The 25,132-nt window shown below is 40.2% G+C and overlaps 1 protein-coding gene across 5 annotated transcripts in view; it reads right to left on the bottom strand.

Annotated features, from left to right (window-relative positions):
* The window catches only part of LOC122551629 (TRAF family member-associated NF-kappa-B activator-like), a 94,641-nt gene that overhangs the window by 59,227 nt on the left and 10,282 nt on the right, over positions 1 to 25,132 (bottom strand). For 2 of the 5 annotated variants that reach the window (XM_043693856.1, XM_043693858.1), the window contains exons 2-3: positions 19,364 to 19,553; positions 709 to 843 (exon numbers count right to left, since the gene is read on the bottom strand). In XM_043693856.1, coding sequence (XP_043549791.1) covers positions 709 to 843; positions 19,364 to 19,366 — 138 coding nt within the window. In that variant the 5' untranslated portion in view covers positions 19,367 to 19,553. Of the gene's footprint in view, positions 1 to 708; positions 844 to 19,363; positions 19,554 to 23,772; positions 23,909 to 25,132 lie in introns of all 5 variants that reach the window. The other 3 variants (XM_043693855.1, XM_043693859.1, XM_043693860.1) reach the window with 2 other exon arrangements.

Raw genomic sequence — 25,132 nt, 5'->3', positions numbered from 1 at the left:
AATGTGGGGGGGATATGGGGGAGGAATGGAGGAGGAGAAACTTGATACAGGTGCATGAGGGTCAGAAACAAGATGAATAGAAAGCAGCTGTTCCCCTTAACCAAAGGCTCAAGAAAAACATGACATAATTTTGAACTAAAAGGCAGGAAACTTGGAGGTGTCTTAAAGGAAAGAGATTTTCACCCAGAGGGTTGTGGGGTTTGAAATGCACTGACTGGGCCTAGTATAAGGAGTAGTTTAGTTTTGGCGGTACAGACCTGGTGGGCCTTTTCTGTACTGTACGATACTGATTCTAGAAGCAGGTACTTCAGTTTGTAGTGAAATGCACATCCTTTGTACCCAAATGTATTTCTCAAGGGACTGTTAATGCAGAGACCAATTAATATTCTGGCAACCTGGGTTCAAATTTCACCATGGCAGAAAGTGGAATTTGAATTCAATAAATATCTGGATTTAAAGGCTTAATGATGACCAATAATCCATTACCAATTGTCAGGAAAAATCCATCTGGTTCACTCATGTCCTTTCGGAAAGGAAACTGCCATCATTATCTGGCCTGGCCTACATGTGATTCCAAACCCACAACAAAGTGCTTGACTCTGCCCTTGAGGACAATTAGGGAAAGGCAATAAATGCTGGCTGAGCCAGTGACACCCTCGTCTCATGAATGAATTTTTAAAATTTACCATAATTTGTCAGACAACGTACCTTTTGTTCTGATACTTTTTTGATGTTGTCTCTCTCCATACATGCCTGACGATAAGCTTCAAATGCTCTGTTGAGCTGCTCTCCAAGATTATTTTTATCCATATTTACCAAATCAATATTACGAACACAAAATATCTGCAATATAAAAACATGCTGTCTATTAACACTTCTTATGTAATTTCAACAGAACGTTTTAAAGCTATTACTAGCCTCTAGTATCTATAAAATGTTTATTTTACATCTACTGTTCAAGGACAGCAAAATCATGATTTAATCATGTGGGGGACAGCAAAATGCCACTTTTACCAGGTCAACAAAAACATTAACATGGATTTGGCACATTGTGGGTCTTAAAAAGAAGGTAGTGTTAAACGCTCGCTGGTTTTTTTGTTGTTTTTAGTTCTATTTGTTTATTGATTTTGGATTTGGAGCGGTGAACTGGGACTTGTTAGCTGAAAGTTACTTGTGGATTTTGGGGCATCTTATGGTAAAAGAGGGAAAAAAACCTGACAAAATAAGTCTTGTTTGTTTACGAGGCCAGGCCTGGAGGATAATTCCAGGCCGAGTCTAGATTAAAAGAATTCCAACAGACACAGCGACTCTGAGAAGAGCTGTGTGTCTAAACAGATCGCAAGAATTGGCTATTAGTTCCAAGTCAGAAAAAGACCCTATGTTAAAGCAGATGGCAATTGCTGAATGGTGACCGAGGCCTCGGGAAGACATTCAAACTATTAGGGCAGAACCTGAGTTAGAGTTGTTTTCTTCTAAAAAAATTTTAAAAATATAAAATATAAAAAAAATCGGTTTTTGGGGAGATGGTTTGGCAGCGATGAGACAGCATGAAAATTTGAAAGCTCCCAGTCTTAGGTGCTACACCACCTTCTGGAAGGCAAAGAGTAGAAAACTGAGTTAGAAGCATTGAACTGAGTAGGTGACCCTCATTGGTAGCTTCAGAAAAATAACCAAGTCCATTTGTATGCCTGTGATACAACATGTCATGAAAGCCACATAACTAATCTTGCCAATTTTATTATTTTCCTTATTTATCCCTTACCTGTGTTCGTTTGTCTGTCTGTCTGATTATAAATCAATACAGTGACTATTGGAGTTTTGTAATGATTTAATTTTACTGAATACAGAGATAGAAAAGCTAACATGGTTCGGTTTCTATCTTGGTGTCGTAACAATTTGTATTCTTGGTTAGAGCCAATAGAAATGGTGGGAACTGGTCTGTTGTGAACCTCATCTTTTATTAAACATAGTTTTCTAAAAACTTACAGGATAAGGTTAACCAAGAGGTTTCACACTGAAGCATTTCTCAGTAGATTTTGTTCTGGTCTTTCACTGATGATGTAGACTATCCAATTCCATGTTTAAAATTAATCCTTCACAATGGACACCAATGTTTGGACACTGGCATTAAATCTGGCATCTGCTCCTCACCTGTTGCTCATTTATTCATAATTCACAGGAAATGCCATTTTAATAGCCAGTTTAGTCACTAGACATCAGAATCTAAATCCTTCAATTCAAAACAAGGCAACTCCAAAGAAAACTTAAGAGAATAAACTCATTTGCTCAGCCATTGCAGAAATCATTAGTCCTTTAAATCTTTAGTCCAACAGTTGGGAGGAATTTTAGGTTTGCAATTATACCTCTCTCTTGGTATCTTCAAGGGCTAAGCTTTGCTTGGGGCTAGTCTGCACCAACATCGAGACGACTCTATGCAAATGACACTTTTGGGATTCTGTGTTCAATTATTGTCTCCCTGCTATAGGAAGGATATTGTGTAACTTGAAAGGGTTCAGAAAAGATTTACAAGGATATTGCCAGAATTGGAAGGTTTGAACTACAGAGACAGGCTGAATAGGCTGGGGACATTTTCTCCAGAGCGTCAGAGGGGGAGGGGTGACCATATAGAGGTTTATACAATCATGAGGGGCATGGGTAAGGTAAATAGGCAAGGTTTTTCCCCTGGGTTGGGAGAGTCCAGAACTAGATGGCATAGGTTTAGGGTGAGATAGAAAGATTTAAAAGGACCCAAGGGCAACATTTTCATGGTGCGTGTATGGAATAAGCTGCCAGAGGAAGTCATAGAGGTTGACACAATTAGAACAATTAAAAGTCTTCTGGAAGGGTATATGAATAGGAAGGGTTTACAAGAATATGGGCCAAATGCTGGTAAAGTGGGACTAGATTAATTTAGGATATCTGATTGGGCATGGATGAGTTGGACTGAAAGGTCTCTTTCAATGTTGTACAATTCTATGATGTTATGACTCAATGTCTACCAAACCGAGACAGACAGACAGCCAGACATTCTCAAACTTGGAGTGCAGCACACCTCAGGCACTCTGGGTCTATTCTGAGATCCGAGCAGATAGACAGAGTGTATACATGGATCTCGAGAGTCAGTTAAAATTGTTCTTGCAACAGGTAAACAATGACCAATTGTTTACATACAACTCTACTAGTAAACTCCAAAACTAATAAAACTCCCATTAAGCAGACAGACTAAACAAAATTGTCGATATGCGCCAAGGGGGAAAGAACTGGGGAAGTAATTCAATGGCCTCAATCGACATGGTTTGTGGAGATGATCCTTTTGCTTGTCAGTGCTTGCTGTCCTCCTGATTCTTTTCATTTCCTCAAAGGAGGTACTGAGCAACTAGTTCACAAAGTAGAAAGCCTCCGACGTTTTTGTTAAAAACAACAGCTTACAGCTACTGGTGGAGAACATATTGGGGGCTTTTTTGGACTTCAGTAGTTTCCCACTGCACACAAAAAAAAAATAGGCTCACCTCACCTTCCAAAGGTCTGAAGGCTCTTGGCAATATCATTCACACCCACAAGCTAGGCAACTCAGGAGCCTACCATATAGTTGTCAGAAGGAAAGTGATCTTTCTTGTCCACAACTGATCACAACTTGAGCAGCTAAACAACTTGTTGCTGGCCATATCTCATGCCAGCAAATCTGCACAAGCTTCTTACACTGGCTGAACAAACCAAGTGCAACAATACCTTCCACAGAGTCACAGTCATAGAGATATACAGCACGGAAACAGACTCTTCGGTCCAACTCATCCACGCCAACCAGATATCCTAAACTGATCTAATCCCATTTTCCAGCATTTGGCTCCTATCCCTCCAAGCCCTTCCTATTCATGTACCCATCCAGATGTCTTTTAAATATTGTAATTATAACCAGCCTCTACCACTTCCTCTGCCAGCTTATTCCATTCATACACCACCCTGTGTGTGAAAAATTGCCTCTTTGGTCCCTTTTAAATCTTTCCCCTTTCGCCCTAAACCTATGCCCTCTAGTTCTGGACTCCCACGCCCCAGGGAAAAGACCTCGTCTATTTACCCTAACCATGCCCCTCATGATTTTATAAACTTCTGTAAGATCACCCCTCAGCCTCCAACATTCCAGAGAAAACAGCTCCAGCCGATTCAGCCTCTAGCTCAAACCCTCCAATCCTGGCAATATCCTTGTAAAGCTTTTCTGAACCCTTTCAAAACATCCTTCCGATAGGAGGGTGACCAGAATTGCCCACAATATTCCAACAGTGGCCCAACCAATGTCCTGTACAGGTGCAACATTAGCTCCCAACTCCTATACTCAATGCTCTGTCCAATAAAATAAAGCATACGAAATGCTTTCTTCACTATCCTCTCTACCTACAACTCCACTTTCAAGGAAGTATGAATCTGCACTCCAAGATCTCTTTGTTCAGCAACACTTCCTAGGACCTTACCATTAAGTGTATAAGTCCTGCTAAGATTTGCTTTCCCAAAATGCAGCACCTCACACTTATCTAAATTAAACTCCATCTGCCATTCCTCGGCCTGCTGGTAACCTTCTTTGCTGTCTGCTACACCTCCAATTTTTGTGTCATCTGCAAACTTACGAACCATACTTCCTATGTTCACATCCAAATCATTTATCGAAATGAAGAACAGCAGTGGACCCAGCAGCAATCCTGGTGATATACCAATGGTCACAGGCCTCTAGTCTGAAAAGCAACCCTCCACCACCACCCTTTGTCTTCTACCTTTTGAGCCAATTCTGGGTCCAAATGGCTAGTTTCCTCTGTATTCCATGAGATCTAAACTTGCTAACCAGTCTCCCATGACTAACTTTTTTGAATGCCTTACAGAAGTCCGTATGGATTAGGTTCACTACTTTGCCCTCATCAATCCTCTTTGTAACTTCCTCAACAAACTCATTCAAGTTTGTGAGACATAAATTCCCATGCACAAACCCATGTTGACGATCCCTAATCAGTCCTTGCCTTTCCAAATACATATACATGCTGTCCCTCAGGATTCCCTCCAACAACTTGCCCACCTCTGACTTGCTCACTGGTCTATAGTTCCCTTCTTAAACAGTGGCACCACATTAGCCAACCTCCAGTCTTCCGGCACCTCACCTGTGACTATCGATGATATAAATATCTCAGCAAGGAGCCCAGCAAACACATCCCTAGCTTCCCACAGAGTTCTAGGGTACACCTGATCAGGTCCTGAGGATTTATCCATCTTTTATACATTTTAAGACATCCAGCACCACCATCTCTGTAATATGGACAGTTTTCAAGATGTCACCATGTATTTCCCCGCATTCGCTAACTTTCATGTCCTTCTCCACAGTAAACACTCAGGCAAAATGCATGTTTAGTATCTCATCCCATCTCCTGTGGTTCCACATATAGGCTACCTTGCTGATCTTTGAGAATGCCTTATTCTCTCTCTAGTTACCGTTTTGTGCATAACATATTTATAAAATCCCTTTGGATTCTCCTTAACTCTATTTGCCAAAGCTATCTCATGTCCTTTTTGCCCTCCTCATTTCCCTCTTAAGTATATGCCTATTGCCTTGATAGTCCTCTAGGGATTCACATGATCTCTGCTGTCTATACCTGACATAAGCTTCCTTCTTTTTCATAACCAAAACCTCAAATGGCTCTAGTCATACAGCATTCCCTATACCTATCAGTCTTGCGTTTCACCATAACAGGAATATACTATCTCTGGACTCTTGTTACCTCATTTTTGAAGGCTTCCCAGTTTTCAGCTGTCTCCTTACCTGCAAACACCGGCCCCCATCAACTTTTGAAACCTTGGCTTTTAAATTTAGCTTTTTCCCATTTCAGTCTACATCAAAAATACAGAAAAGTAAAAAGATAATAACTTCACAGTTGAAATGAGTCAAAAACAACTCAATTATTTGCTGCAAGTCATTGACCAATTACAAGAATCACCACTGAGTCTTCAATGAATTCTGTTAAAAATACAGGAACGTGACTTTAACATCTGCAATCGACCTGGTATAAAAATGGTCACCTCAGATGCACTGAGCAGGTTGCCAAACCTGAACACTTGATCTACAAGTCAAAAGCACTGGCACTGAGAGGGAAGATGTGCTCAAAATCAATTTATGGCATTTTGGTCAGCAGAAATGCAACCAGTTTCAATCAGAAAATCTAAAGACCTAGAACTAAAAGCACTAAAATTCCCAGTTGTCAAATTGGTTAACAAAAAATTTCAAGTAGGCTTGAGGCAGACACACCAAGAGTCATATTCAGTCCGTTCAGTGTGCCTTAAGGGCTATTTTTAATCATGGACTAGAGTTTATGAGCTAACCTTTCAGGGATATTCAAGACAAATGGAGTTTGAACTTGGTAAACTTCTTACCACATTACCCCGATCAAATGGTCTTACCAAAAAGAACCATTAAGTTATTCATCTAGAATTGTAAGACATCGAAATAAGATATTTGTATGGCATTTTATATGTCAGAGCTACACCACTGGATAAGGAGTTACCATATAAAGTACAGATCATGTTCAGAATATAAGTGAGAATTAATTACCCAGCCACTAATCCAAATTCTTAGAGTTGCAGGAAGCATTTCTTGACAAACATGGGAGCAAGATACTGCATGGCCTGTATGCAAGGGTGGATCTACCTTAAGTAGGGCTAAAGGTCAGAGTCACACCCCCAGGTCTCATGAATTACATCACTTAGCAGATCCAAACCAAGAAGGAACAGAAGCCAGATAAATGAAGTGTACAATATGTCAATTGTGCAATGAACTTGGAAAGAACACACTCAAGCAACAACAGTTTGAAGGAACACAAGACAACAATCAACATACTGGTGCAATGTCAGCAGACTAAGGAGTACCAAGGGCAAAACCCACACTTCATAAGATCTGGAGGAGTTGTTCAACCACCGAAATAATTGAATGTTTAGACCTCCGTAGACATGACTTCCTGACCCGTGGACTGCAATCACCAATAAGAATAGGTGACAACACCTCCTCTTCCATAATCCTCAAGACTGGTACCTCACAAGGCTGCGCACAGTCTCCCACACTCACAATTGTGTGGCCAAATTCCACCACAACTCCATGTCTTTAAAAAAATTCAGTCATGTGATGAGGGCTTCACCAGCATGGCCAGCATTCATTGCTTGTCCCTACTTGTCCAGAGGGCAATTGAGATTCAACCACATTGCTGTGGGTCTGGACCCAAATGTGGGCCAGACTAGCAAAGGACAGCAGTTTCCTTCCCTGAAGGACACTGGTGAACCAAGTGGGATTTTTTGACAATTGACATTAGACTCTTAAGTCCAGATTTTTAAAATTTTTGAAAATACCACTGGACCATAGGCTCCCCATTTATAAGTTTGCTGACAACACCACCATTGTTGGTCAGATCTCAAACAATGACAAGACGGAATACAGGAAACAGATTGCACGTTTAGCAGCATGGTGTAAAAACAACAAATTTCTCCATCAACTTCATCAAAACGAAGGAGCTGATCATTGACTTCGGGAAGTGAAGTGGAGGCTCGCCCCTGTCTTCAATGGTGCTGAGGTGAAGACTGTCGAAAGCGTCAAGTTCCTGAGAATGATGACCACCAAGAATCTGTCCTGGTCCACTCACGGCTGTGATAGTCAAGAAAGCACAACAACATTTCTACTTCCTCAGTAGGCGAAGGAAATTCAGTATGTCCACAAGAACTCTTAACAATTTTCATAGGATGCTTTCTATGGTGTGTCTATTTGGATGCATCAAAGCGTGGTATGGGAACTGCTCTTCTGAAGACCACAAGAAACTACAGAGTCATGAAAATAGCTCAGTCCATCCACCGACTCCATCTATTATTCCTGCTGTCTCGGGAAAGCAACCAACATTACCAAAGGCCTCTCCCACCCCAGTTATACTGTCTTCCACCCTCTTCCATGAAGTAGAAGATATAAAAGTTTGAATACATGTACAAATAGTTTTAAGAACAGCTTCTTTCCCGCTATTATCAGACTTTTGAACAGACCTCTCAAATGTTAATTCTGATCTTTCTCTCTGCATCTTCTCTGTAGCTGTATTCTGATGCACTTTGTATGGTATGATCTGTCTGTATAGCACGCAAAATACTTTTCACTGCATGTCAGTACATGTGACAACAATAAATCAATTAATCAAATCACTCACTGAATGGTTACATTACTATGATGGGCTTATAGGGATGTGGGCAAAATGCTGGCAAATTGGGAGAGATCAGTTTAGGACACTGGTCAGCGTAGACAAGTCAGACTGAAAGGTCTATTTTTGTGCTGTATAACTCTGTGACTGTGCAAATTTCACAATACCCATCTATGTACAACCAATTTTGCCATTACCCAGTGTTTGCATACTTTTACTTGTAACATACAGGAGCTATCTTTGCAGAAAAGGGGATGTTGTGCAGTCTTATCTGGACAAAGTCTCTTTAAAGAGATCAGCCTGCAAATAAGCTAAGTACCCAGATATTGTCACAGGCCCACTGCACTGCAGCACTTTCTGGAGATTACTCTGTACTGTACATACATTAGTTTAGCTGTAAGTAATCCAGAGACCGTCAAGTAAATGGAATCGAAGCATCTCATGTGTCACATCCAGATGACCAAAAGATGATTATTATTATAAGAACCAAAAGAAAGTCTAAGAGAGTGAAAGACAGGAAAGTTTGAACAACAAGACAAAGTGACAAAGTAAATGGTGAAGAGGCAAAGACAGAGAAACAAAAACAAGAAAAAAAGCTTAAATATATGTTCCTGACTGAAAGCACAAATAAGAGTGAAACATGCAAAGAAAATGAATCATCATGGGACAGAGATTATGATCTGAAATTGTTGAACTCAATATTGATTTTAGAAAACTGTGAAGTGCCTATTTGAAAGATGAAGTGCTGTTCCTTAAGCTAATGTTGAACTGGAACAGTGCAGTAACCTATTGATAGTCAAGACATCAGCATGCATGCAAGGTGGAAAATTAAAAGGACAGGCCACCAGAAGCGGAGAGTCAAATTTGTTCTGGAAAGTAGTTACTTAATGTGTATGTGGTCTCATCAATGGAGAGAACCATTGTAAATCAGGAATACAGTAGACTAGATTAAATGAAGGACACAAATTGCTGCTACATCTGAGAATGTTTGGGGCAGTGGTGAGAGTGGAGGTTGCACATGACATTCTGTGCATTTGCACAGAAAAATGACTCCTGCTTGTATTGTTATCCCAAGCTTTCGCAGTACATAGAGGCATTTTAAGTGGGAATAAGGTTATGCTGAGCCAGTAAAATGGTAACAGGAAGTAAGATCATTTGGTTGGGTCACTGTGATGGGAAATGGTTTAGTAAACAATCAATAAAAGGATACTTTTGCTTATCGTATATTAGCACATTACAACATTCAAAATATAAAATGTTCCAATCGAGCATTGTGAGCAGCAATCAAGTGCTGAATGAGAATCTGCAAGGGAATGGGCAGGGTGGGGGACAGTGTATGTTTGGGTTCCTCTTTTCTACTGCAGTCCATGAGAACGAGAAGTTTTTTTTAAAATTAACTGTAAAACATGCCCAAGTTTATTTTGAACATAATGCTGGTAACCATTAGTTGAGTTGTTTGAATTGATTCCAAGAAACAATTCGACATTCAACACTATCTTAGGCGACTGATTATTCAATACGTGGCATATATCCTTGTGAAGAAAGAACATTTCTTAGGAATGCTATTTTCTTTCTCAAAAATGGATTCCTTTTTCAAAGTTTCACAATGAAATGAGTTTCACAGATTCTTCAGGTGCTCCAGCAATTACACTATAACAACGTCATCCAAATACATCTTACAAATGACAATATTAATAATGATGGTCCCTTTATGAACTAGGACATGAACATAGGACAGTACAGCATAGTACAGTACAGGCCCTTCGGCCCCTTAATGTTGTGCCAACCTTTTTTCCTACTCTAAGATCAAACTAACCTACATACCCTTCATTTTACTACCATCCATGTGCCTATCCAGGAGTCACTTAAATGTCCCTAATGTCTCCATGCACACACTACTCTCTGTCTCAAGTACCTACTTCTGACAACTCCCCTAAACCTTCCTCCAATCACCTTAAAATTATGACCTCTCGTTTCTGCCCTGGGAAAAAGTCTCTCACCATTTTGTTCATTTTTCTATCAAGTCACCTCTGATGTGAAAGCCAATACACCAGACACCTTAACAACCCTATCAACTTGGGTGGAAACTTTGATGAGGTCTAAGGACGTGGATGCCAAGATCCCTCTGTTCCTCCACACTGCCAAGAATCTTGCCTTTAACCTTGTAATCTGCATTCAAATTCAACCTTCCAAAATGAATCACTTCACACTTTTCCAGGCTGAACTCCATCTGCTACTTTGCAGCCGAGCTCTGCATCCTGTCAATGTCCCATTGCAACCTACAACAGCCCTCCACACTATCCACAACTCCACCAACCTTTGTCTCATCGGCAAACTTACTAACCAACCCTTCCACTTCCGCATCCAAGTCATTTATTTAAAAAAAAATCACAAAGAGCAGAGATCCCAAAACAGATCCTTGCAGAACACCACTGGTCACTGGATTCATACTGAATACTTTCCTTTTACTACCACCCTGTTTTCTATGAGCCAGCCAATTTTGTACTCAGATAGCCAAATTTCCCTGTATCCCATGCCTCCTTACTTTCTGAATGAGCCTACATGGGGTAACTTATCAAACGCCTTGCTAAGATAAAATAAAATGCTCGAGGGATAATACATAGCAGCTGATTGATGGATTAGAAAATTTCAAGAGCTGGTTTTCACTAGTAAGGGGAGTGAACAGATTCAAATTTCTTTGCATTTCATAATGCAAAGCAACCATTTGTGGACAACAGTCTAACTCCTGCTTCCGATAAATGGATGCCCAGAAATACAACGACAACTGCATGTCAGAATATAAACACAATATCTGTGAAGCAGCTAGATTACTGCAGTGCACTATCTAGCCCAAATGTAATCACCTTGACCAGAAAATACTAGCCTGAATCTCCAGCCCAATCTAGAGCTCCTGAGAAGAAAAAATACTTAAAAAGTAAATGACTTGGCAAATGTAAATTTTATCAACCATGATAAAGGGTGCAGGCACAGAATAGATTGGAGAAAGACACTAAGGTGGGAAAAAGGGAAAGCAAAATAGGCTCAGAGACCACCTTAAGAGAACATAAATAAGCATTTTTAAACTTTGGGAAAAAAATAAAAAGGCAGTCAGAGACAGGATGGCACAAATTAAGGAGGCAAAGTACTAAATGAGTGCTTGGCACTTGTTTCTCAACAAGAGAGCTCATTAGTTTGTTGATGTCATATACATGGACTTTAGTAAGGCATTTGAGAAGGTTCCCCATTGAAACTAATGGAGAAAGTGAAGTCACATGGTGTGCAGGGTGTTCTAGGTAGGTGGATAAAGAGCTGGTTGAGCAACAGGAGACAGAGAGTAGTAGTTGAAGGGAGTTTCTCAAAATGGAGAAAGGTGACCAGTGGTGTTCCACAGGGGTCAGTATTGGGATCACTGTTGTTTGTAATATACATAAATGATCTAGAAGAGGGTACTGTTGGTATGATCAGCAAGTTTGCAGATGACACAAAGATTGGTGGAATAGCAGAAAGCATAAAGGGACTGTCAGAGAATACAGGAGGATATAGATAGACTGGAAAGTTGGACAGAAAAGTGGCAGATGGCTTTAAATCCAGACAAATATGAGGTGATGCATTTAGGTAAGTCTAATTCTAGAGCGAATTATACAATGAATGGAAGGGCCTTGGGAAAAATTGATGGGCAGAGAGATCTGGGAGTGCAGGTCCATTGTACCCTGAAGGTTGCTGCACAGGTGGGTAGAGTGGTCAAGAAGGCATATAGTATGCTTGACTTCATTGGACGGGGTATTGAGGAAAAGAGCTGGCAAGTCATATTAAAATTGTACAAGACATTGGTTCGGCTGCATTTAGAATACCGCGTACAGTTCTGGTCACCACATTACCAAAAGGATGTGGACACTTTGGAGAGGGTGCAGAGAAGGTTTACGAGGATGTTGTCTGGTATGGAAGGTGCTAGCTATGAAGAGAGGTTGAGTAGGTTAGGTTTATTTTCACTGGAAAAAAGGAGATTGACCTGATTGAGGTTTACAAAATCATGAAGGGTATAGATGGGGTGGATAGAGACAAGCTTTTTCCCAGGGTGAAGGATTCAATAACGAGAGGTCATGTTTTCAAAGTGAGAGGTGGAAAGTTTAAGGGGGGATACACACGGCAAGTACTTCACACAGAGGGTTGTGGGCGTTTGGAACGCGTTGCCAGCAGAGGTGGTAGAGGCAAGCAAAGTAGATTCATTTAAGATGGATCTGGACAGATAAATGAGTAGGTGGGAGCAGAGGGATACAAATGCTTAGGAATTGACCGACAGGTTTAGACAGTACATTTGGATCGGCTCAGGCTTGGAGGGCCGAAGAGCCTGTTCCTGGGCTGTAAATTTTCTTTGTTCTTCTTTGTAAATGAGCAGCTAAAAGTCATATTGCATCAGATGAAAATAGAGTATACCAATGGTGGTATTCAAAATATAAAAACATTACCAATAAAAGTTACCAGCATGTTTGAAAATAATGAAAGGTTGCACCAGTGATAAATTACCTGACATCGTATTGTGGTTACAGCCTGGTAATTTTTATTGAATTGAATTTATTGTCACATGTACCAAGGCACAGTGAAAAACTTTTATCTTGCAAGCAATACAGGCAGATCACAGAGTTAAGTAACATAGATAAGTAAATAATAGGTAAAGAGCAGCAAAAACAAAAACACGGGTACAGGCGAATGTTAAGAGTTTGGAGTTCATTCAGTATTCTAACAACAGTAGGGGAGAACTGTTTTGAAACCAGCTGGTGCGTGTGTTCAGGCATCTGTACAGCTTTAAGGAAAAACTGTTAAAACTAAATCGATTTTTGTAAATTAAAGATTAGCCTGAAGCTAAAAATATCATCTTTAAGTCACCTGACAGTAACACTGCAATTTCACAGGGAAAGGTGAGACATTCCCAGAAACATAAAAGCCCTCATCCAGGATTAAATGAAGTCTTGGTGATTTGCTATTAGAATGTAAATTAGGTACTGACCAAAAAAATAGATTTAGAACCAGAGGAAAGTGACCAGCTATCTCCAAAATGCCAATGCTTAATATGGAGCATGGCTTATTTCTTGTGAAAGATAATCCGGCACTGGCCACCTTAACTCATCTGCTGAGACAGAGAGCTACCGAACTACAGGTAAATTTATAAAGACTGACAATAACATTATGGAAGGATATGTGATAGTAATCAGTAGGTTGCATGCAAGACTTTAAAAAAATTCATTTGGAAATTCCCTGATCGGTGTTGGCATTTAAGTTATACTGTGCTAAGGTATTAATAATGGACAGACTTTCAATTGGACAGGAGCTAAATTTGCAGATACACATATACTGTGACAACACATACTGGAAGCACTGAAGATATTCCTCAGAAAGCATCCTTTCCAGCAAAGTGATTCATAACACAAAAGAGGAAATTGGTAGTATGACAAAATGTTAACAAATTGACAAGACCATCCACGTAGTAGTTGCAAGTTTTGTGGAGATTTGTAGCTCAGATTGAGGTTTTGGTTGTAGGTTTGCTCGCTGAGCTGGAAGGTTCATTTCCAGATGCTTTGTTACCTTACTAAGTAACATCTTCAGTGGGCCTCAGGCAAAGCAATGCTGAAAATTCCTTCTTTCTATTTATATGTTTGGGTTTCTTTGGGTTGGTGATGTCATTTCCTGTGGTGAAGTCACTTCCTGTTCCTTTTCTCAGGGGGTGGTAGATGGGGTCTAACTCGATGTGTTTGTTGATAGAGTTCAGGTTGGAATGCCATGCTTCTAGGAATTCTCATGCGTGTCTTTGGCTTGTCCTAGGATGGATGTGTTGTCCCAGTCGAAGTGGTGTCTTTCCTCATCCATATATGAGGATACTAGTGAGAGAGGGTCATGTCATTTTGTGGCGAGTTGGTGTTCATGTATCTTGGTGGCTAGTATTCTGCCTGTTTGGCGCAGTCCTTGCATGGTATTTTGTAAATGACGTTAGTTTTGCTCATTGTGGCATTACAAAATTAGGACTATATCTCAAAATGAGGGCAAAAGTGCAGGTCATAATTTTGAGAAAAGAAGAAAATTTGGTATTTACAATCAGATAATGAACTGCAGAAATGCTTGGTGTGTAGTCAATTGATGTTACAGGTATGATTCAAAGTACCATTATGCTATGGACAGTCCTTCAGAGGAAGAAGATGGAGATGCAGATCAGAGAGAGAGAATTTGCTTTAGTCCTCAGAAGCTTCAGCCCAATGGCAACTGCATTGGTGGCAGTATCTTTCCACTGTGCAGTTGCAGTAATACGCAGTGGATGTACAACTACAGAGCAAGCTAAAATGCGATTGAGACTCGATGTACTAAGGATCAGAAAAAGTTAAGGAATTTGAGAGTTCCGTTAGTTTCAGGTTTTGGAATAACACTGAAATCTTTGAAAAGAGTGGTCTTGCCAGAATCAATCATTTCATTAGCACAGAATGCTGGAGAAACCCACTGGGTTGGGCAGAGGGAAAAAAAAAAGAGTTAAAGTTTTGAATCCAGTATGACTCTCCTTCAGAATCTTCAGTTTGGAATGGTTTTCAGTTTTGAAGTGGTCATATTGGACTCAAAACTTCAACTCTGTTTTTCTCTCTCTCTATATAGATGATGTTGCCATACCTATTGAGGCCCTCCAGCATTCTCAGTCTTGGTTTCATAGTTCCAGCATCTGCAGTATTTTGCTTATGTAGTGTTCAGTGAAATGCAATCATTATTAGGTAAATCAATGAAGAAAGTACAAATGAAGTTTGATATGGAAACATTTAGTGGACAGTGAAGAAAATCTCAGAAAACAACAGGACCTTGATCAAATGGGCCAACAGGCTGAGGAGTGGCAGGTGGAGTTTAATTTAGATAAATTTGAGGTATTGCATTTTGGTAAAGCAAACCAGAGCAGGGCTTATACACGTAATGCTAGGGCCCTGGGGTGTGTTGCTGAACAAAGGGACTAGAGGTGCAGGTGTATAGTTCTGTGGAGTCGCAGGTAGACAGGGAGATGAAGGCGGCATTTGGCGCGCTGGCTTTCACCAGTTGATGCACTGAGTACAGGAGTTGGAATGTCATGTTGTGCTGTACAGTACATTGTTGAGGCTACATTTAGAGTACTGTATCAATTCTGGTCACCCTTCTATAAGAAGGATGTTGTTAAAACTTGAGAGGATGCAGAAAAGATTTACGAAGATGTTACCGAGACTGGGGGAGTTTGGGTTAAAGGGACAGGCTGAATAGGGTGGGGCTTTTTTCTCCCCGGAGTCTGAGGGGTGACATTATAAAATTTTATAAAATCATAAAGGGACATGGATAGGGTGAAAAGCCAAGGTCTTTTCCCCTACTTTGGTTGAATCCAAAATTAGATGGCACAGGTTTAAGGTAAGAAGGGAAAGATTTAAAAAAGATCTGAGGGTTAAGTTTTTCATGAAAAGAGTGGTGCATGTATGGAATGAGCTGCCAGAGGGAGTGGTGGAGGCAGGTACAATTACAACATTTAAAAGGCAGCTGGATGGGTCCATGAATAGGAAGGGTGTTGAGAGATATGGGTCAAGTACTGGCAATACAGGACTGGGTCAGGTGAGGATGTCTGGTCAGCTTGGATGAGTTGGACCAAAGGGTCTGTCTCCATGCTGTGTGACCCTATGGCTGTGACAAATCTATTCTAAATGGAAAATATGTAATTTATAGATTTGGGACACTTTTGGAGTCCTGTAATGGATGATAAACTCGTGTTCTTGACATCAGTGATCGAAATTTAGAAAAAGACAATTGTGTTTTTCCTCATTCCTGAAGAAGGGCTTATGCCTGAAACGTCGATTCTCCTGTTCCTTGGATGCTGCCTGACCTGCTGCGCTTTTCCAGCAACACATTTTCAGTTCTGATCTCCAGCATCTGCAGCCCTCACTTTCTCCTTAAAAATTATAGAGGCAAGTTACTGATCAATCATATAAAAAGGCAAAACTTTTAGTAAAGGATGTGTAGTATAATAAGCTCAAAAGATGTGATCGATGTGAGATTTGTTAGAAGTATCAAAGAATACAATTATGGCCTATAGAAGGTCTGCCTTAGCAGAAGATTTCAACAAGGTGGTGGCACTGGTTTAAAAAGATATAGAATAAAACAAAGAGAGGATCAAACTGCCACAATAGACAGTTTGTCTGATGGTGGACAGATCAGTTCAGATGGTCAATGAAGCCATTGGTCCCCAAGGACAAAGTCTAATATTTACCAGAATGTAACTATTAAAAGTCAGACAGGGAAAGTCACTGGAAAATATCAATGCTTGATGGACATATCAGATGAGGGACAGGAGTTCATGCCCATAGGATTGGGAACATGGAGTCCAAAAGATGGAAGGCAAGGAAGTGCAGTACAAGTTCAAACATTTGGTCTGAGAGCAAACATGCTCCCAAAAAGAGATCATGAACCATTAAAAGAAAGCCTTAGGAAGGGGAGGTCAAACTGCAATAGCTAAAACATGGATAGAAGGCAAGGTAGAGGGCACAATTTGACAATGACAAGAAATATAGTACAAAACAGTAATACCACCATGAGCAGAAGCCATGTGATCAGGAAGTCTTAGTGGCAATGAACAAACTAGAAGATAAGTTTTTAAAAAAAAGCAAGAACTGAATTTGGAGAGGTACCATATAGGGGACAACCAGCCCTATCACAAAGCTGGATACACATGGAAAAAATGTCTCCTATTGGCAATTGCGAAAACAAGGCTCGAATCACAAGATTTTGAAGAAAAACCGGGGCCAGGATGGAAGGGTAGAATTACCAAAGGCAACAACAGTGAACTTTATTTTGGCTTCATGAGAAAATCTTGGAAATGCAGATCAATTGATATAAAAGCCGCATTTCTGCAGCGATCAGCTGAAGAAGGATGTGTTTCGTCATCCTTCAAATGATGCACTAAATGCAGTGTATTTTGCTTAAGTGATGCCTCTACAGTTTGCTACTTCTCAGTAAGGTCTGTTTTATTAAGGTTATTATATTTAAATTTAAAGCAGGCCTTGTTTTGTTTCAGTGGAGCCATGAGGTGCAGTTTTACGCTTCTTTATGATACACTTTTTTGGGGGGGTGGGGTGGCGAGTGAGAGTGAATTTATATGCATGGTCAGATTTAAAGCAGATTTAAAATTAGTATTCAGAATTTTGGGGCTTTTACATACGTTAGGTTGGAAATCAGGGAGAATGGATCAAGTGTCACTTTGGATCAGCAATCTTTATATGAAAGATGATCGAGCCAATGCTATTCATCAAGATACAATTAAACAAGAAGATGCAGTGGACATTTGAATTGGCCTGGCACCCAATAAGGCCAGATACCAATTCTGAGTAATAAAGTTAAGTACAACTATGAAAAATCCCTATGTGGCAAATATTTCGGCAAACAACATTGGAAAAATTAAAAATGGAGCATGCATTTTGAAATTTCCATCACTGGTCAAAGCCACGAACATGAAACAACTGATCTTTAGTAATTCTTACTATGCAAATCTCTGTCTTGTGATTTCTCCTCATAGGAGCATTTATCATTTTTATCTGTGGGATAACTACACCAGCAACCATTCCAATACACACAAACGAAGCTGTATCAGAACACTATTCCAACAAGCCACCACACACTGCAGCACAGACGAACTTCGGAAAACAGAGGAGAACCATCTATACAACGTATTCAAGAAGAACGGATACTCAAAAAATACAGTGTGCAGATTCCTCAAGAACAAACCACGACAAGCAGACTAAACACAGCCAGAGACCCTAACCACCTTACCATACATCAAAGTAGTTTCAGAAATGACAGCCAGACTACTAAGACCCCTCGGAATCCTAGTAGCACACAAACCCACCAACACTGTCAAACGAAAACTAATAAACTTAAAAGACCCAGTACAACCCATGGACAAAACCAACGTCATCTACAAAATTCCATGCAAGGACTGCCACAAACACTACGTAGGACAAACATGAAGACAGTTAGCCACCAAGATACACGAACACCAGCTAGCCACAAAAAGACACAACCCTCTCTCCCTCGTAGCCCTACACACAGATGTAAAAAACCATTTCAACTGGGACAACACATCTATCCTGGGACAGGCTAAGCAAAGACATGCCAGAGAATTCCTAGAGACCCGTGGGTGGCACGGTGGCACAGTGGTTAGCACTGCTGCCTCAAACAGGAAATGACATCACCACAAACCCCTGGAACCCCATTCAGGCCAAACATATAAATACAAAGCAGGAGACAACAGCTTCGCTTCACTTGGAGGTCGCCACTGATGATGTTACCTAGCCAGGTAATGAAACGTCTGGATATCAAAACTACAGCTCAGCAGCAAACCTACACCCCATAATGTACTATGTTTGTTTCTTTTATTATACATTCATTTATTTGAAAAGAAAAAGAAAGTCTGTTATTATCTGAGATGATCGTAAGGAATGCTCAAGACCTATTGGAATTAGGGAACAGGTGACGGATACATTAACTTGGTTAATTGTGTATCAATTAATTGTTTAAATACAGGGAGATAATAATCAGTGTGACGTGTTTTATGGAGTGTGTCTAAATTAAATAAAACTCCCAATAAAAGTTTAGACTTGAACTGCTTTTAAAAAGCCATTTTCTACTGTACAACAATTGGTATTTTTATAATTTTTGTGTCTATAACTTCGTTTTAAGAACTTTCTCTTTATTCTGAAGGAACTTTCAGTCAAAACTTCCAACAAACTAACATTTATGCTGTTTAAACAAAAACTTGGTTGCTAGTCTGTTTTAACTGAAATCATGACATATTAAAAGGGCTAACACACAAGTTACATTAATTTACAGTTTATCAGTCATGTGGTGGACACACCGGATGTTCTTCACAGAACCATACAATAGTTTTATCGTAACACTGGAACGCACATGATTGAAGAACCCATTATCACAGGATGAAAGATGAATGGGACTTCAGACAGTTGGGATAGGTCAGAATTTTGAATGAGTTCAATTCTTTCGAGAATGCAATATTGGAGACCAGCCAGGAAAGCACTGGAATAAATAGCTCTTTTAACATTAGATTTATTGGAGTGTCAACAACAAATTAGGCAGAAATGGAGTGTTACTGAGTTACAAACAAACATACATACCATTCTGACTCAGTATTTTGCCATTCCTTTACTGCCATTGGCTCAAAAATCCCAGAACTCTCTTCCTAGCAGCATTATGGGTGTATCTATCACATGATCTTCAGTGGTTCAAGAAGGTGGTTCACCACTGCTTTCTCAAGGGAAATGATGAATAAACAACAAATGCTGGCCTAACCAGTAACAGCACATCCTGTAAAAGAATAAAGAAAATGTTGGAGTGGATAAGAGGCCTTTATCTCAGTTCAGGGTGAAAAGAGACACCAGCACCAAAACAAAGGACTGGGGAGTTTAAAGGAAGTAGCTTGTAGTAGAAAGGGACAGATTCAGTAGAAATGGGCCAAACAAGTTGAACAACTGGGAAGGGAAAAATTAGCTGAAGTAAAACCTCAAGACCTATTGGAATTAGGGAACAGGTGACGGATACATTAACTTGGTTAATTGTGTATCAATTAATTGTTTAAATACAGGGAGATAATAATCAGTGTGATGTGTTTTATGGAGTGTGTCTAAATTAAATAAAACTCCCAATAAAAGTTTAGACTTGAACAGTTGACGTTATATCAGGAGATGGTGCACAGAGACAGCAATCTGAAGATACTATCAAAGGCATTTTAAGTTAGCCAAATGGTCACAGTTGGAGGCAAATGAGAAAAGAAGGAATCATATTGGTGGCAGCACAATTTCTTTCAATGATTGAAAAATACCATAAGTAATAACTTTTATTGAAAAAAAATGTGCATGCCTTTAAAATACAGATAATAATTACGTACAAACTAATATATATGCATAAACACTAATCTGATGCAGTACATTAACAATGGTATGGTTGTTCCTATTTGCATTCCCAGATCTTATGACTTTGAAATTATTTTAGACTGATTTTTGTTCATAATTTGTTGACCATGTTCACTGGGTTTCTCTGTTACCTTGAGGCTGCGTATATGGGTTTGTGGGCCTAGCTTTTCACCTTTTAGGCAAGCGTCAGGAGTTGGGTAATTTCCCAACATCACAATCCATACCCAGTTTGGCAGTTCCCACCTGTGCTATTTTTTATGATAAATGAGCAGGCTTGAGTTGGAGCCATTGCCTCTGGAAGCAGTGATTACCAAGGCAGGAAGCTTGGAAAATTCACATCAGTTCACTGGGGCACCAGCCCAATTCTGCACATGGCTGCTCATCAGCCTTCTCTCAAGCAACCTACCCCATGACCCCCTCACCCATTTTCAGTGAAGACTGAACTCTTAAACCCTATGATAACATTGGGAAGTCTTTGAGATACTCAAGTAATTATCAAAATAAACAAACAAACATTCACAAACTTTAATCTTATTGTCTGTTTATAAAACTATCAAACCAAAAAGGTGGAAGTTCCATTAACAGCTGGGTCAACAATCCCTGCTGAACAGTTAGATTTGGCATTCAGGCAAGCATTCATAATGGGATTTCAGCTGTAGAAAAACTAGTTGTACAACACACTCTAATCTATTTGAATTGAATTGAATGGAATTGAATTTATTGTCACGTGTACTGAGGCACAGTGAAAAGCTTATTGTGAGCTGTTGCGAGCAATACAGGCAGATCACAGAGTTAAGTACCATAGATAAGTAAATAACAGGTAAACAGTGGCAAAAACAAAAACACAGGTACAGGCGAATGTTCAGATTTTGAGAGTCCATTCAGTATTCTATCAACAGTAGGGTAGAAACTATTTTGAAATGGCTGGTGCGTGTGTTCAGGCATATATATGTTCTCCTCGATGGTAAAGGTTGTAGAAAAACATTGCCAGGGTGGGATGGATCTGTGAGAATGCTGGCAGCTTTTCTTTCACAGCGGGCCTGGTCGATGGATTCTATAGCTGGGGGGTTGGCCTTTGAGATTGTCCAGGCCGAGTTCACCACTCTCTAACCGTCTCCAATCTTGAATGCCACACCAGGTAGTGATAAATCCAGACAGTATGCTCTCAATAGCGCACCTATAAAAATTTGCCGAGAGTGTTCACCTTCATGCCAAATTTCCTCAGCTGCCCGAGGAAGAGGAGACATTGTTGAGCCTTTGTAACCAGTGCATCCAACATGAAGAGTCCAAGAAAGCTTGTTGTGGATGACCATTCCCAGGAGCTTGACACTATCCACTCATTTCATCTCTGTGCTGTTAATGCGTGGTGGGGTGGGGTGGGGGGGGCGGGGGGGCATGAGTAACATCCCGCCGAAAGTCAACAATGAGTTTCTTGGTTTTGCCAGCATTGACAGCTAGGCTGTTCTCAGTGCACCATTTTTCCAGGTTTTCCACCCCTGCCTGTAGTCTGTTTCATCGCCATCTGAGATTCAACTGACTATGATGGTGTCATCAGTGAACTTGTAAATGACATTAGTCTGGTATTTGGCAACACAGTAATGGGTATACAGCGAGTACAGTAGGGTACTGAGTATACAGCCTTGGGGGGCCCCAGTGTTGAGTGTTAGTGAGGATGAAATATTGTCCCCAATCTTCACTGATTGTGGCCTGTGGGTCAGGAAACTGAGGATCCAGTTGCAGAGAGTGGGACTTTGACCAAGATCACTAAGTTTCATAATCAGTCTCGAGGGGATAATAGTGTTGAAGTGTGTTCAACACTACTATCCTCATTGTCTACTGCCCTCAAAACTCCCACGTAATGGGAAAGGAGGCAGGAAATATGAAATTGGTTCCTGTTTATTAAAAATTCTTCTACCTCCATCTTGACATGATCAGAGGTGTAAATATGTTTGCAAAAGCGTCACTTCCACTTTACTGTCAACATAGAAAAGTTAGAACAATTTAGGTACATTGTTCATTTATTAATTTCTGACATTATTTTGACAAGACAAAAATGTTCTCTGTCATAGAAATCTAATTTGAATTAAAGTATATATTACAACTTTTCCAGGTGTAATTGGCAACAATCAGTGAGTCTACCGGATGACATAGTTCAAGTTGAATCTTCTCATGGAGAAGAATACAAATGAGTTCAGGAGACAATTAAGACAATTCTTTCAAGTAGGCTTTCCAAATTACACAGTCAACTAGGTACTGAAGTACCTCCAGTGAAATGCAGTCTTAGGGGATGAGATTAAACTGCCAAAACATAAGCTGTCAATGAAGCAGTCCATGACAGAGCAGTTGCAAGAGATTTTGCAAGGTTAGTTCATTGAAAGAGAAGTCAAAATTTATGAGATTTGGTGACCCAGTGTCACTATTATCAGATTGGTTTGATGAGAACTATGTGGGATCTGTCTTCATTGCATCAGCTATTTGATGTGATTTGTGGGGTGTTCAAAGAGAGAGTGAGAGTATAATAATAATTATGGATGTTAAAGTATACATTTTATATACATATCTAACAGATTGTTTTATTTTTCTCACTGCTGAAAAGTTTAGTTTGCTGAAAAACATGGAATATTGTGGCTGTATTTGCTAAATACCCAGGACCTCAAATACCAAATACTGTAAACAAAAACTATTGCTAGTTCTAAACCATGTTGTATCATAATTGGCTGTTTCATCAGGGATTCGAACAGACCTTTCACATCCTGTATAGTTTTGACGAAGCCCAACCCTGGCTTCATGAGAGTATTACATCTTTTTGCAGGGCACCCCTGCCTACTCTGGCTTTAACAGTTTCATGAGGGACATTAAACCAATTACCTTAATCAAACAAAACGTGAACATAGAATTGGACAGTTGGTTGGTAAGAGAGGCAAATTGTTGTTACTTCTGAATTCTGTACATCCTTAGTGTTGGTCATTCCTTTCAGAACTGGACTACCTATGACATACTTCATAACCCCAGGAGTTCAAAGCTTTCCTTCAATGTTTTACAATTTCAGTTTTTCTTCCTTTTGACATTTTGCCATTTTAGTTTTCAATGTAGCACCATTATTTAAGAAAGGCTGCAAAGAAAAGCCATGGAACTACAGACCAGTTCGTGGTGGGTAAGTTTTTGGAGGGGATTCTGAGAGACAGAATTTGAGAAGGTAAGAACTGATTAAGGATAGTCAGCATGGGTTTGTGCATGGAAAATTGTATCTCAAAAATCTGATTGAAATTTTTGAAAAGGTGATCATAGACTGGTTAGAAAGGTTAGATCACATGGGATTCTGGGAAAGCCAGCCAACTGGATACAAAATTGGTTTGACAGTGGGTGGTGGTAGAGAGTTGTTTTTCAGACTGGAGCCGGTGACCAGCAGTGTGCCACAAGAATCACTTATATAAACAATTAGGATGAAAACATAGGAGGCGTGGCTACTAAGTTTGCAGACTGACATCAAAATTGGGGATATTGTAGACAGTGAAGAAGGTTATCTCAGAATATCTTAGATCAAATGGGTCAGTGGCCTGAAGAAAAGGAGTTTAATTCAGATAAATATGAGGTGTTGCATTTTGGTAACTCACGGCAGGACTTATACGGTAAATGGTAGGATCCTGGAGAGGTTTGTTGAACAGAGAGACCGAGGGGTTCAGGTAGATAGTTCCTTGAAAGTGGCATCACAGGTAGACAGGGTGGTCAAGGAGGCATTAGCACACATGCCTTCATCAGTCACAGCATAGTTCAGGAAAAGTCAAAACAACACAGAGAGAGAGAGAGAGAGAGAGTTACTGCTAGAGGAACCTGTTTGGGCGAAGTTCTCAGCATAGAATCAGATAAGTTAATCATTGTGTTAAGTGTGTTCAACAGAAAGGCTGCAGTATTGAGTAGAGTGGGTTTTTTCTAGTTGTGTGTTTTTGGAGATATGTCTCTTGATTAAAATTAAAATATAAGCCATAACTATTAATTTAACCTGGGGCAGTGTTTTGTAGGGGAATAAGACGGTGTTATTTTCTGGGTCTGTAGATTGTGAAGGAGCAAAAATGGCCTTTAGTACAGTGATATGTACTTCTTGACAGATGTGGGAGTTTAAAGAGAGTTTAAGGGTTACTGTGGATTATATCTGCCATAAATGTTGTTGGATGCGAATATTAATCAGATCGAATGGATCGGTTGGAGATACAGTTAGAAGCAATGAGGAATTTGCAACAGCAACAGTATGTGATGGATGGCAGTTATAGGAAGGGGGAAAAGTCTCAGAATCAGTCACATAGATGGGTTACCTCCAGGAAAGGTAAGAGAGGTAGGCACGGAGTGCAGGAGTCTTTTGTGGATATACCCATTTCAAACAGGTATGCTCTTTTGGAAAATGTAGGGGGTGATGGATTCTCAGGGGAATGTAATACAAACAGCCAAGTTTCTGGTATTGAGACTGGCTCTAATGCAATGAGGGGTACGTCGGCTTCCAAGAGATCAATTGTGTTAGGGGATTCTGTAGTCCGAGGTACAGACAGACGTTTCTGTGGCCAGCAGCGAAAAAGCAGAATGGTGTGTTGCTTCCCTGGTGCCAGGATCAAGGATGTCTCAGAGAGGGTGCAGAATGTTCTCATGGGAGAGAGGAGCCAGCAAGAGGTCATTGTGCACATTGAAACCAACGATATAGGAAGGGAAAAGGTTGAGATTCTGAAGGGAGATTAGAGAGTTAGGCAGAAATTTAAAAAGGAGGTCCTCAAGAATGGTAATATCTGGATTACTCCCAGTACTATGAGCGAGTGGGGGCAGGAATAGGAAGATAGAGCAGATGAATGCATGGCTTAGGAGCTGGTGTGTGGGAAAAGGATTCACATTTTTGGATCATTGGAATCTCTTTTGGGGTAGAAGTGACCTGTACAAGAAGGACGGATTGCACCTAAATTGGAAGGGACTAATTTAATGGCAGGGAGACTT

This window comes from Chiloscyllium plagiosum, chromosome 7 (assembly GCF_004010195.1).
Source record: "Chiloscyllium plagiosum isolate BGI_BamShark_2017 chromosome 7, ASM401019v2, whole genome shotgun sequence".
NCBI lineage: Eukaryota > Metazoa > Chordata > Chondrichthyes > Orectolobiformes > Hemiscylliidae > Chiloscyllium > Chiloscyllium plagiosum.
Note: the sequence above shows the minus strand (reverse complement) of the source record. Positions and strands in the feature narration are given on the sequence as shown.